Here is a 15,415-nt window from a genome sequence, read left to right as displayed (position 1 = left end):
ATCAATGCTTCACCCCATCCATAAACTCAAATAAACACACATGCCTATTGATTGGATCCTCTCTATAAATCCTAAATTACCTTAAAACTCTTTCTGTAGTTATTAAACAACAACCTGAAATGTTTATTTTTACACTATCTTTGGTTCTCCGGGGTATTTTATTTTCAGGTCACTCTCCACCTATCTAGCCATCTCCTGCTAGCTACTTAGCTACATACCGATCTATCTTTAATTTGCTACCTTGCTAATTAGATACCTATGTAGCTAGTTATCTATCTATCTATTGTTTGCTACCTTGCTAATTAGCTACCAACATGGCTATCTATCTATCTATCTATCTATCATTTGCTACCTTGCTAATTAGATATCTACGTAGCTAGTTATCTATCTATCGTTTGCTAACCTGCTACTTAGCTACCTACATAGTTACCTTCTATCTATTGATCTATCTACTTATCGATCCACCCATTTTCCAATCTACCTATCTTTCTATATAGCCATCTACAGTATCTATCATGTATCCATGAACATTAAAATAATATTCGAGTCACACTGTGTTCCTCTTCTCTATCCTTTGAGTTATTTCCAGACGAATCAGAGCAGATGTCACAGACGTAACCCAGTAATTGTGCCACGCGGCTCTGGTCGATAGCAGTCCTCCAATTACAAGTGACTTTCCCTGAGTCAATGTCTCTCCTGACTGACTCGTTAACATCTTACATGTCAAGTCCAGGCTGGTATTGCTGCTGCTAACAGATTTTAAAAGTTTTATTTTGAAAATTCAAATATGTATTTCTCATTAGGATATTTGATTAATCCCACAGAAGTTATGCTATTTAGAGTAATTCATTGTTGAGAAGAAAAGGGAAACGAGGGCAGATTTTTTAAAATGTGCTTTTTTGTTGTTGTTGTTGTGCGTAATATTAATGATATTATTTCTTATTGTTGTACAGCTCGTTATGAAAGTGAGTGGAGGGTTTTGAAAACATGCCCACTCCAGTGGGTGGACGGTCCACAGTGGGAAATTAGCTCTGCCTACTGAATGATCAGACATGAGTCAGCAGCCATTTATAGTGCGGGGTCGACGCTCAAGGATTCCAAGAAAAAAACTTAACAGAAGGAATGGAGCAATTTAACAACACTGAAAAATAAGATTATGGTTCTCGGCACAGTGACAGCTTTATTTTTGTTCAACATTTTGCCACCAATTTCACACAATTTTGCAGTTTCTAGTCAATGCCCTTGTATTTGGATAACATTTAGAAAAATATGTTTTCTTTTCTTGGAATATGGATTTGAGCCAATATTCCTTAAATGTGTTATTACTTAATTGTTTTACATGTGTAAAACAGTGGGCATGATTGTTCTGGCGTTACTGACCAATAATTCCATCATTAATGTTCAGCAATTTGGCAATCAAGTAATCTGAAAGAAAAAAACAACACTTTTGCATCTCTTCAACTACTACTACTACTACTACTACTACTACAACTACTGCCTACACTGCAAAGAAGCCTCAAAAAATAACTAAGCAGCTTTAGTTTTCCACTAAAAATGTGAATAATCAAACATCAGCACTGAAAACTAAGCATGACATAAAACAATGGCCAATAGGAACAAAGCCTTAGGGACCACCCCCCATGAACCTGAGACCTTCCTGCGGTCGCCAGAAAATGAAACTGCACCTTCATCATGACTGCACTCTTCCTCACCTTGAAAGAAGCTACTATAACGTATATGTGCAGACTCAGAGCGGGGCGGTGTTTCAATCCGCTTTTGGGGGCAGTTTCAATTGAAGCAGTTGCAGATTAAAGTGCTTAAGGCTTTTTCTGACACAGCCAAGAACACACTGTATTAATCTGAGGCTGCGAGCGTCAACTCAAGTGAGCCTTTGTGTCCAAATATGAAGGAAATTGAGCAGCAGATATGAACACAACACCTCTCTACGAGTCAATTGTGTCGCACACAGCAAAGATCGGCTTTAATAAGTCACAAGAGGGGCGCGTTAGTGCATTAGTGTGTGTGTGTGTGCGCACCAGTGTGTCGATCTAAGCATGGGGGGAAGGAGCAGATCAATAATTCATTCATTGATTCTGAATGGCCCCCTGCTGCCTCTGCTTCCACCGGCCAATTTACCGGTGTAGATTCAGCAACTCTAACATCAACACACGCCCTCCTCGTTTTATCTCCAGAGCTCCTTCACCGCACTGAAGAGCGGGGTGAAAATTGCACGTACACAACAACACGTGTCGCGCTAATACATCCCCATCCATACTACTACGCTGATGTGCAACCTTTCAGGAGTAATCTGATCTGAATACATGCATCACGCGAACCCATCCACATAAAGTGGGCAGGCATGAACATATCAGTGTAAACAGGAAGCTGGTTTTCTCCTCTGCAGGAGTTTGCTTTTCAGAAAATATCACTCCTGCCCGACTGAGTGACAGCAACTGGGTAAAAGTCGGAGCAGGGATTTATTTTATCAGAGCGACAACCGTGTGAAACTCAAAGCGAGTGTTAGCAGCACTTCATTCGCAGCTGAACAGTGTGAAAGGCAACTCAGCCAAGGGCCAATCACACAATAAATAGAGGTGATTGTGTCACACTTTTCCAGATGTCTCTCCAGTGCATAACTGCTGTTGCTGATGTTAACAATATAACCTTTATTTGTGATTGTTCTGAGACAGCAAGTGAGGCTCAGCTTCCTCCTAAATGTCGTCAAATATGTACTGTGTTGTATTTACAATTCAATACCAAACGATTAGAACGTGTCACTAGTTTGTTGAGAATCAGCTGTTTCTCGACGGGCCGCCTTACGTGATTTCCGTATTCTCGTACCAGCTTCCGCATTAAAACCATTTGAAGCTTCAGCTTCAACTGTACTCTATGGCAAAAATGTCACTTCCACAGAAGCTCAGCTTCTCTGGTAGCTGGTAGTCATAATTATCGCGTTTCCTTGTTACATACATTCCTGTAAGAATTTATGTATGAGTAACTGGGCCTGATTGTATCAGATTTTATATTTCTCATGTGTTTGATATACAAGTAAGTGAATTTTGAGTAAAACAAATGAAATCATTTGTGCAGTGTGGGAATGTTGCCGGGTGATGATGAAAATCTAAAAACACAGAGAAACACGGAGAAAGTCGTGTGGAGCTGAGAGGCTTAATCAGCAGTGGTTTGACTGTAGTGGACATTTGTTAATACTTTAAGTTATACACAACCACATCCCAACCATAATAGAACCAGAAGCATTTTCAATCTTCTTCACTTCTCCACTGTAGGTTCTCAAAAACCGCAGGCCACTGTCATCCATTTACTTTCTCCGTTGTTTACAATATCAGTAAAGGGAAGGAAAATGCTGACAGAAGGAACAAATTTTATTGTGTATCTTAAATTTCATTTTCATAATATCATACTGGTGGCCAACAACACATTAGCATATGTAACATCAAGGAGCTTCCCCTCAGGGTTTCTCGAGGCACCCTCCATGCCCATTAGAGGCAGACACGCCCTCAGGCTGTGAGCCTCTCTGCTCTGTGAATGGAGGTGTGGCTACATGCTAATGATGTTTTGTTTTCTGTAATTTTGTCTTAATTTTGCGGGGTTGGAGGTTTGAGTGGGCTAATTAACCGTTTTGTTATTTTACGTTTTTGGCCAAGCCTGATTTTTTGGAGTGACAAAACACAAAAAGTATTAGATTTTGATTACATTTTCTGTGGTTGTAGATTATGGGCCAATTTATTTGGCAACCTTGGAAGATTGGAGAGTGCTTTGACGTTAGCGCTCTCTAGTACAATCCCAATTCTCAGTTTTACCCCTTCCCCTGCAACTATGACCCGAGTTACCATGTGTGGTTAAAATCTACAAAAGGAGGCACTCCACCATTACCCTGTGTTTGAAATGGGTCCCTAGCTAGCAGGCTAGCTAGCTCTGTGGTACATTTTATGTGTTTTTTGTTTTGTTTTGTTTTTTTACACACAAAGTCAGCGCACAGACGCGAGTAGGCATGAATGTGCGATGCCGCTAATGCCAATCAACGTTGAGATTCTCCCGATGACGTCACATATTTGCCGGCGGCCAGACTCCGTTCAAAATGGAGGAGAACTTTATCATTTTTGTGTGCGTGCAAATGCAGCGATCCCGCGTCGTGCCACGGCAAATTCACGTTCCACTTCACCCTACTCTTCTGTCTCAACAAAAGTCCTGACGCACTACACCTACATGTGAACGCCCAAACTGGAGGAGTAGGGGCTAAGTGGTGTGAGCGAGGTATGAAATGGGTTTTAGCGTCCAAGTGTTTTTTTGTATGTGATGGTGGAGAAATAAATATAAATGCCATTTTTTTAAATTCCTCACACATTCTCTAATCCATGTGGAAATCGTTCCAATAATGAAAACTAAAGACTGAGTCCAAACTGCCCAGTCGAGAAACAGTGGGTTTGTGCACATCTCGAAATTTCTATTATTCATTTCTTTAAAAGAGCCCTTGTCTCCTTTGCCATTTGAAACCATAAAGCAGAGTAAAACCCAATAAGGTTGAATTGTGCCTTTGTAGCCTGAGGGGAAACGACTGCACAGTCACATATGACAGAGGAGAAAAACAATACAGCTGGACAGACACATGAACATGGACCGAGGACACTTAAAGATGTCCAGATATACTGCATGTGTCTGTTATAATGAACTACTCTTCCAAAACGCCCTTGGTCGACTATGATAAATAAAGTCATGGTACGTTCACAGACGTCGGTCAACGATTGATACAGATCTATTCAACCACCGGAACAGAAAAGACCTGAAGGACACCGAGCGGAGAGTGTTTCATTATCTTACTCACTTATGCATTACATGGTTGGTTCTTAAACTAGGGATTGGGGTTTCAAGAAGACTTTCAAATAAAAATTGTGAAAGAAAATAAAACGTTTGACATATTAAACTGAGTCATAACTGTTGCCAAAAGTTTTGGCACTATGAGGCTTCTTGTTCCATGTAATTTGGAACAATTTGGGCAGCCCATTTTCAAGATAGGCACGAGTGAATTAGGACGTGTCCAACGCCACTTATGCTGGATATATAGCGCGTAATCAAGGAGCTAATGTGTAAGGGGGTTGCCTGAGTTTTACATAGGTGTGTTTTAGGTGTAACGCAAACTAAGACAATCAATTGTTCCAATTGCCATTCCTCTGAAAAGTCAGGTGTGCCTGCATCTGGTGGCAAAATGGAGAAGCAAAGAATTCTCTGCTGAATTGACGATTCTTGGCCGGTGGAGGCAAAGGGTCTACTCTCCAGCTGCTGTTCCATCAACATCTCCATTAAACTGCACAGGATAAGGATTTGCACCAACATGCAACCTGAATCTAACTCATGAGGCAGAAGAGGAGGAGGAGGAGACGGCGCATCTAATGCTCCATTTAAATCAGCATGAAATTAGTGCACCATTGACTTTCAACCAGGTTTTTGCTGCCTCCAGATAGAAATCCGCCAACAATGTGCACCCGCAACACAAAACAGGATTGCTATAAAGTAGAATTTTATAGTTCTTCTTATAGACCCTTACATAGGTGTGTTGCTTTAAGACCAACACACCCAAATCTTACACTGACTTCCTGTCAAAGAATTGATTTGTCAGTTTTTAAGGCGCTGAATGGTTTAGGCCCAAAAAAAGCATTTCTGACCTGGTGGCTCACGATGAACCATCCAGACCACTAAGGTAATCCGGGTCAGGTTTGCTTAGTCTAAACATGGGGAAGCCGCCTTCAGGTTTAATGTCCCAAATATCTGGGACACAAACTCCCAGAAGAGTGCAGGTCTGCGAAATCAATTCATTCTTTTAAATCTAGCCTGAAAACCTCTCCTCACTGCCGCACCTCAGCCTTAACCGCAACTTTAAGTGAATTTCCTTTCTTTTACCTCTGTATTTAAGTGTTTTCATTGGGTTTCATTAGCGTGCCTTTTATATCTTTAATGCTGCTGTGTTTTTCTTTCTTTTTTTATTGTAAAACTTGCCTTGCTTTACTTTTGTAACCTACACAACGTGAGCGCTGGGCGCGAGAATGACAACTGCGTTGTTTAGGAAACTTGGCAACGACACTTACGAGCTTTAGGACAAAGGTTACGATGATGGTCAACATCCACGGGTTAATGTGTGATGAGCCGTGTCAGTGAAACAGCCAAATCCACAGACGGCCCAGCAGGTGAAGAGGTGAAACAGTCAGAGCTGATCTTTCCCTGAACTTCACCACAGCTTCCACATCAGAAAAAAAAAACACTTCTATTCATCGTTTTTCAAAAGCATACTGACTAACAACCTGTGCTGTCATTCAGGGTGGTGGAATGAATGGTTTTCTTGCAGGAAAAGCAAAAAAAGAAAAAGAAGACGGTGAAGTATTTTGTTCTTTTTGTTATATCTCAGTGCAGACAATGATCTCATGATCTAAAACAGGCTGGCGTTATTAAGAAACAATAAATCCTTCAATACACTTCGTATTAACTCCTTCTTTTGTAATACACATACATCCGTTAAGATCAAAAAATAGTGGAAATAAAAATTGTTTCAGTTATATAGGCTGTAAAAATTACATTACATCATAGAGTGATAAAAAGAAAATCTGGTATCTGTTGACTATGATATATACTGAAAATTTTCTTTTTAATCTAACAATTAATTACAAATAAACTGTACTATATTTTACTGCATTAAAGTCTAACAATGCTGGTTGAATCGTTGGCAATAAATGTCAACATCAATAAATCATTAGCAACAGTTGAGACAATTGAATGCTTATATGATTTTTTTCCCACAATTAGTGTCAAAAACACATGATTCTTTAATTTATATGATGTAGAATCAGGTTTTATTGTGATTAATATGTTTCATAAACCAATATACTGCTTGAAAATAAATTAAATTGTGACATTAATAATGATAATATGAGTAATTATTTAATTCAATAGCTCTTTTTTAATGAAGACAGTAATGTGAGGCTGATGTGTTACAAGATAAAACAGAAATAACTGCTGATCTCTGTGTTTGACAACGTCCACAACAAAGAGCGGAGCGGAGCGGAGAGAGAGTGGACCCACCCTGTCAGCATGTGAGAGGAGCCTCCTCCTACTACTCACCAAAGATGTGGTCACAACAACAACAACAGCGAGGAGGACACACTGAGAACGAGAAGAAAAGAAAAGAAAAGAAAAGAAAAGAAAAGAGATGACAAGAGAGGGAAGATACAGGCGGAATATGAGGCAGAGGTGGAGAGGAGGAATCCATCGAGGGGGGAGAAAAGAGGCGCTAATCAGCAGAGATGGAGAGCTCCCACTGGAGAACAGCGTTCCTCCAGGGGCTGAAGATGGAGATGAAGGTGGAGTCAGCAGTGACAGAACCTGAACACCTCAACAGCACCCAGCACAACAAAAAACACGATGATTTAAAACAACAACAACAACAACAACAACAAAAGAAAAAGAGAGAAACCACACAAACACACTCCAGTTCTCTCCTCCTCCCTCACTCCTCTTCTCCTCCACACCATGTGGATCTCCATCTATTCATTTACCTTCTTGGGTCTCCTTCTCCTCTGCCCCAGTCCATTGAGGCGGTCGCTGGGGTCCAGCCTGTAGTGGGAGTGGCTGTCCTCACTCATTCTCTCTCCCCCGCCACAAAACCCCCCCCCAAAAAAAACAACCACTTTTCACTCCTTATTCCTCTTTTTCTTTTCTTGCCTCTTCTTGTTTTACTCCTTCTCTTGATCCACTCGCCCGGTTCTTTCACACCCTCCTCAGTGCAGCGAAGCAAAGCGACCTCTCTCTCTCCTCTCCGGTCCTCACTCTCTGACTGAGTGTGGAGCAGCGAGCGAGCGAGCCGGGGCGGAGGTGGTGGTGGGGGGGAGTGGTCGAGGAGGCAAAACAGAGAAGAGGGAGGGAAGAAGGGACTGGGGGAAGGGGGGGGGAGCACAATGGTGTTGCTATGGCAGCAGCTGCCACCAGTGTTTATCTGGAAACCTCGCCGGCGAACCAAAATAGTTGCCCCACACACGCACACACACACACTTAGCAGCCACGTGTGTGTGTGTGTGTGTTTTCTTTAAATAATAAGTGGAAGCCAGAGCAGAAATCACACACAATTAAAAGCCAATACTTTTATGACTTGTGGGAGTAAAATACTACTACAAAAAAAGAAAAATATGAATGAAAGTCATAAAGTAATACCATGGCAGGTTTTTTCGTTCGTTTTGAGCCTAAAAATACATTTAAAATTTTTAGTTTAGTTTTAATTTTAGCATTATTTATTGTGTCTAATTTCAGGAGACTCTAACATGATATTTTTGCCCTTTTTTGGGGGGCTTTTCCGAAGTGAAACTGTGCTGTGATTGGTCAAATTAGTGGCCAAAACGCCTGTGGTGCGAACACGGCATGAAATGTGACGGGGACAGACTCTGATTGGTCCTTACTGGATGAGTCCTGAGCATGACGTCCGACACAGGAATCAGGTTAAAAAAACTTAAAAAATCCTGAAAACCTGCCTTAATCAACCAACATTAACCAAGGACATTTCTAAAAACCTGGTGTATTTAGCGACTGCAGTGTCACGATCGCGAGCGCGAGCCGCATCACAACCCCTGCCGCTGTATTTCAGTTCAGTACTGAACGATTCTGTGAACAAATCTTCTATATGAACTGATTGTAATGATTCAGTACACCTAAAAAAAAAAAACTGCTTTGACTCCGCCCACGTTGAGGAGGTGCTATAGTAATGGAAAACCATACCAAACCGTGTAGAGCCGTGCTGTGCCTTAGGCTTGGCATTTAAATCTCTCCTCATCATTGGTCAGTAATATGACTGGATTAAATGGCTGTAGACATGTACAGTGACACGACGTCATCATGTTACATGTTTCCTCACCCGACTGTGAAACACAAGCCTCTGTGTGTGTGTGTGTGTGTGTGTCCACTCCTATACATCCGAGTCAATAAACCTCCAGTCAGTGAGGATTTACACAGCCAGACACACACAGCAGATCCACATCACCATGTGAGTCTTTTGTTGTCTGAAGGCAGCCAGACCTCAAATCCATGTGTAACCACACACACACACGCCCCTCCCTCCCTCCCTCCCTCCCTCACATACACACAATATGAGTTCCTTTGAAAACACATTGATTGCCTGTATCTTAATGACGGCCTCTGGCGATGGGTTTGCAGTCACAGCAGGCCGGAGCAACATCTCATCACCCCGTGAAAAATGGAATCTTCACTTTTTTCATATTCTCCGTCAGCGCCTCATACAGACAAAATAAGATCGTAATATGTTTTTGTCTACCCCCCTTTTTTTTCCAGACCCTGCTTTCTCTGTGGCACTCACGTCGCCTGAGTTTACACAAAGAAAAACAGAGGAATAAGTATGTTTATTAACTTAAAATTGTAATTTCTGATGGTGGAATTGTGACTTTTATGTTTTCTCTTCACTTATCATGTAATATAATAATATTGATGAGTTGATGTGTGTTGTGATTTGTTGCCGTGCAAACAAAGATGTATTTGATTTGATTCTGGTTGAAATTTCAGAATTTTTATCTGTTTTAATAATTGCCTTTACAATTACATGGTCCATTCATGCTCCCTGGAGAATAAGCACCATCACATTTGGGTTTCTTTCTTCGTTTTTAAGCTTTTAGGACATTTAAACTGACACCAGATTGTCCTTCGATTGTTTTTGTGTATATTCATGGTCCTAAGATGATTAATCTTAGACATTTAAATCATAAGTTAAATATACAGCTCATACACACAAAAAGCACATATATTCTTCTGGAAAGATGAACCACTTCTTTGTTCAACACCAATTTTGGCTCGTTTGTTGAGAGAAAATGTAGGAAAAATTAAAAATCCCAGGATGCAGCCTGGTGATGCTTCATTTTCTGTTGTTTTACACAACTAAAAGATGAGTTCCTTAGAAAAGAACCTGCTTTTTTTGAACCTCTGATATTCATTCAACCTGTTACTGGCGTCCATCCTGCAAATGCCAGAGGGAGAACCTGTGCGCTGGCAGAGTGCCATGTGTGTCATGTCTGACCAGACTGGTCCAGACTGGACCGGAGTTGGCCTAACAAGCTCCAAACACCATCTTCATCATCAGGCCCAAGATCCTAATTAGTCCCACAGCATCTGTTGCATGTTTGTGCAGCAGATTTCTGATTTACATCTTCCTCAGGTCTGTGTCTGACTCTCCACATTCGAATATTAAGATTAACCCTTTTTAAGGGTTGGGTTGTTGTTTTTTTACTTTCACCAACTATATAAACACACCTGAGGAAAAAGTGCTAAAAAAAATTACCTGCGACAGTTAGGGCTGAAGCAATTCCTCGATTAATCGACTATTAATCGATCACTAAATTAACCGTCAACTATTTTGATCCTCGATGCATCGGTCTGAAGTTTTTTTCATCATTAAAAAGAAGATCTCGGATTGTTTCCGCTTCTGGTCTCTTTGCTCCACATGAGAAAGAAATCATTAAAACTGAATAATTTTGACAACATCATCTTTTCAAGGTTTGACAAACACTGATCGACATTTTTCAACATTTTCTGACATCCTGAAAGTTCGCTCGTCTCATTTTAATGAACAGAAACAAAAGAAAAACAGTCGATTTTGTGAGTCTTACACAATTATCCCTACACCTGTTTAAATAAATAAAATAAATAAAAAAAGGAAGAAATCATAACTTTGACTCAAAAACACATTTTGTAAAGCCTGAAGGTGCGACCTATAAACACACACACCCGGATGTCCGTATAAGGAGTTGTGCATTATTACATAATTATTATTACATTATACAAAGAGCGCACCTAAGGGTTAAATCAAATCATGGCATATATGAAATATGACATAAGCACAGACGTGTACCTCTGCCATCATGTGACCAGAGTATGAAGGACACACGAAGATCAGCGAGATCTGCTCCAGACTTCTTTAAGGCACAGGAAGTGGACTAATACGACCGCTCGAGAAACCAGACCGAAACCAGTAACGTCTCATCTGCATCTCCAACACTTTCCAGCAGAGCAACAGAACCCAGCCTGTGCTTATGATGCAACACACACACACATTCTGTCACGTACACAATGCCCGTCTTTATCAAACGCGAGCGCTCCATCAGACGGGAGAAGACTGCAACAGCTGCAGGATGGAGAACGAGCGCTCGAGCAGACCAGTGGATGAAGACATCATTCAGACCACGACAGAGGACAGATTGAAAGGACAGTCCTCGAAGGTGCAGACAGTTGGTTTGTCCTTCTACTGAATAAAAGCAAAAATTACACTTCTTTTCAACCAGAAACTTGTGCGATTGTAAAGAAGGTTTTTATTGCAGAGGAACGCTCATTCAAATTTTAACAACGGCAATTTGTTTGTGCACGCACAGCGATTATTTTACTAATGAGACAATGTCAGCAATTAGACTCCCCTCTGGCCGATGTTTGCCAACTACAAGACACGTAAAACAACACAAACATCACTCGTTTCAACCACAACAAACTGCCAAACTGCCATAAAGTTACTACAAAAATGAACTATATAATGTGAATCAGTACATTTACAGTATGGAACACTGTCAACGGCCTTTTATAGGCTAATGACTGAATATTCAAATAAATATCTGATTCTTTGCTTTACTTTGTTATTTATATTTCTAGCAACTTTGACTTTTACTCCACTACATTTCCTCTAACTATCTTTGTATCTTTACTAAATAAAATCAGAAGAAGAAGAGTTGGTATTATGGTCTGTATTCATATAGAGCTTTTCTAGTCTTGATGAGCTGCTCTACACTACAGTTTTCACCCATTCACACGCTGCAACATAGGGTTAAGTGTCTTGCTCAAGGACACATAATAGACCTGCAGAGCGAGGAATCCTTCCTTCAACCTTCCAGTTGAAAGACAACTCACTCTACCACTGAGCCACCATGCCCCAATCCTTACTCCTCACTTTTTTTTTTAACTTTTACTTCTACTAAAACTTAAGTACATTTACATCACAAAATCAGTTTTCAGTACTTAAGTACAGTAAATATCATATACTTTAAGAACTTTTACTTAAGTAATATTATAAAAAGTGACTTCAACTGCTACCAAAGTCATTTTCTGGTCACATACGTGTACTTTTACTTAAGTATCCCTTAATGGTCTGGCTGTAGTAGTGCTGTGTTCCAGCTTAACCAAGCAACTTAATGGGTCTAGTGTGTGTGTGTGTGTACTAAAACCAAAACAAGGGAATTCTCTGTTCGACTACTATTAAATTAAATCACAAAGAAGAAACCAAGATTCTTCAATTTATGACCCAGCGAAGAAAAAGTCTTTTCACAAAGTCTTTCTCACACACACACACACACTGACCTGACCTGACACTACTTCCATTAGGATGCCTGGGAGCGATGGACTGGAAGGAGATGGCATTTTACACACACAACCAAGACAAAAAAAAAAAAAAAAGACTACTAACATTCCACAGTGGCACTAAATGACCCCCCATCTTACACACACACACACACACACATAAAGGATTCCCGTTGCAATCAAAGTGATTTAGCAGCGTACAAGTGTCTTTGTGAGATGTTATTGTGGACGCGTCTGTCACATCGCAACAAGAGCAGGAGACAAATCCAAAGACGACAGGCTGAGAAGAGTCGGGAGCAGAGCGACGAGACACGCATACAAGGAAGTTCAAAGTCAAAATAAAACTGAAAATATTTGAAGAAACCAAAAGAAGGAACTGAAGAAAAGTTGCAGAGTTCCTCTAAATATAATTAGTGAAGTAGGAAAACAGTTATTTTATAGTCTGTTTTTTTTTCACAGAGAACCTGTTCCTCTCTTTCAGCGATGGAGCTTTTCTATCATTCAGTTCAAGCATGACTCAGCACAGCTCTACACTGCTAGGACTGTATCATGAAAAAGTGCCATTACAGTCTTCTCAAAGATCTCAAGGATTAGCCATCAGGAAAAATCATGACTATCCATAAATGTGAAAACACCTAGCATTTGGTGTGAAATCATCAAGAGACACCTATAAAAAGGCTGAGTCGCAGTAGTGTTGATGGAGAATTTAGGTAGGAGTGGAGGGATGAGTCAACAAAGAAACACCTATAAAATGAGTTAGGGTTAGACTTACTAAACTTAACTGTTGATAATTGACGTTTTCACAGTGTGGAACTGTACAAAATGAGGTTGTTTTTTAAATAGAGTGAGTCATCATTTCGCCAACGCCGCTGCTAACAGCTAGTCTAACATGCGATTCACTTCACCACCTATGGTGTGCAACCAGAAATACTTCCATATGCCACACTTAAGATCAGAGGTCTCCAACTCCTGGCCTTTTGGGCCATATGCAGCCCATACAGCCAATCACTTTAATGCGGCCCAGTCATGAGTAATTTGTTTATGTTTTTATGTACGGATTCATTTGCGACATAAATATTTGATTTGATTTATTGTGAACGCCATCATTTCATTTCAAAAGGAACACTTTTATTTTGAAAATCTTTTAAATACAGTCACAAATGCAATATTGTGATATCATTTTAAGCTCATGTCTCCCTCCCCTTGCTTTGTCCCAGATAGTTGGTTCTTTTTTGTCCCCTTCAATGGCCCCCTACTGTCCAAATTGGACACTCAGGAAGTTGTTTGTGTCTCCCATTGTCACAGTAAACAAAATAACATCTATGTTGGTTTAGGGCACAGACGCAGGGCAAGCTGTGCTCACAGCACCCCCTTCTGGAGAACCTGACAATTACTTTAAACGGTCTCATGCACTTATAAGCTGTATCTTCTGATCTCAAACAGGGTTTTAAAGGTAATTGGATTGGTTAATGGTTGTATTTCATTGGAGGCTTTGTGACGTCACAGACCGAAGTGCTTGAGCAACAGTCCAAGGCTCAATTTTCTAATCCTGAACGATCAAAGCCAGGAATGGGGGACTCTCCCCTGCTCGCTTGTTGGACACGGACACATTTGGCCCTTTGCGAACTGCACAATAAGTGGGTTTTTATTATGAGCAGGAAAACATCATGAAAGCCTCCCTGTTCTGCATTTTAAAGCCCAACCTGCTCTTTGTATCCCTGCCCTTTGTACCCTTAGATGATGCCCTGTCAGCTGGCTGACTGCCTGGCAGAGAGGGAGGGGGAACCGGGCTCTCTGAATATTTTATAAGACTTGGGGAAGGGTAAATGAGGGGGAGATGAAATGGACAGAGCACTGTCTATCAAGTTTGCAGTACAATGATGTGGTGCTTTTCAAGAAGACTTCTATCTTGACTATGTATACATATATATATATATATATACATATATACATAAACACGCACGTATAGCCCTCATAATCATGGAATATGAGACAGTCTAATCCTCCACAGGTTGTAGAGCCCATTCAGACCGACACACTCCTCCTCTCAAGGCTGAATGCAGCTATTTGACAACACCCGATGTGAGCGCCTGCTTCTGTGTGACAACAACAGTCAAATCCACTTCACTCCTCTTTTAAATCCTCCACAAGGACTCTTCAGCATGAAATGAATGGCAGACGTACACAAACAGCCAGAGCAAATGATTGGACAGTGACAACCCATATCAAATTAAAATGTATATAAAGGGGAAACAAACACTATTCACCCCTTATAGTTCTGGTTTGTTGATACAGCAGTTTTAAGAACTAAGAACTGGTATTAAATTGGTACCAGTTCCTCTTTTGTCCGTAACGATTAGCATCTGGACATATGCTACCGCTATCAATATTAATGCTATAATTCAAGAAATGGTAGCGCAGTTTGCTAACGTGTTCCACTGTGTAGCCACATGCTAATTAAAAGTTAAATACAGTGGTGCTAGACTCTGACTCAGAATTGATTAAAGTGAGTCCACTTTAATGTTGTTAGCTTGGTTTTTGTCTCCAACTTCTGCTCAGTAGCTTTTTAGCTGCTAAAGCAAAACTAGCTTACCTCCTGACCACAAACATTATCTTGCTGGTAAAAGAAAAAAGCTTAGTTCAAGAACAAGAAACTATGACATTATGTGCCAAGTTTTTTTTTTTTTACAATTGTTCAAGTAAAACTTGAACTGGTAACTCAACTGTATGACGTGCAGTTTTAAGTTTTGCTGACTTTATGTTTCTTCAAAAGGACAAGTACATCTTAATAAAATGTAAACTCACATATTTCTGATGACATTGATCATAGTTTAAGTCTTGTTTACCTATTTTTTGCTTACAGACTGTTACAGACTTTGCTTACAGCTCATTCGTTTATACTCAGCAAAGGTCTAACGAGGTCACAGACAGCTGTTGATGACCTGTGGACAGGACAGTGGCTAAAAAAAGCAGCGGCGAAGAATTGATTAGGCTCACCGACTGATCCATGGCGTGA

At 40.5% G+C, this 15,415-nt stretch overlaps 1 protein-coding gene across 2 annotated transcripts in view; it reads right to left on the bottom strand.

Moving 5' to 3' along the window:
* The window catches only part of ank2b (ankyrin 2b, neuronal), a 138,822-nt gene that overhangs the window by 100,994 nt on the left and 22,413 nt on the right, over window positions 1-15,415 (bottom strand). The window contains exon 1 of one of the 2 annotated variants that reach the window (XM_044021159.1): window positions 7,563-7,864. The exons of the other annotated variant lie outside the window; for it this stretch is intronic. Coding sequence (XP_043877094.1) covers window positions 7,563-7,649 — 87 coding nt within the window. The 5' untranslated portion in view covers window positions 7,650-7,864. Of the gene's footprint in view, window positions 1-7,562; window positions 7,865-15,415 lie in introns of those variants that run through there. 2 annotated transcript variants of the gene reach the window in all.

Source organism: Solea senegalensis, linkage group LG3 (assembly GCF_019176455.1).
Source record: "Solea senegalensis isolate Sse05_10M linkage group LG3, IFAPA_SoseM_1, whole genome shotgun sequence".
Taxonomy (NCBI): Eukaryota; Metazoa; Chordata; class Actinopteri; order Pleuronectiformes; family Soleidae; genus Solea; species Solea senegalensis.
The sequence above is the reverse complement of the archived record's forward strand: the minus strand, read 5'-3'. Positions and strand labels throughout refer to the sequence as shown.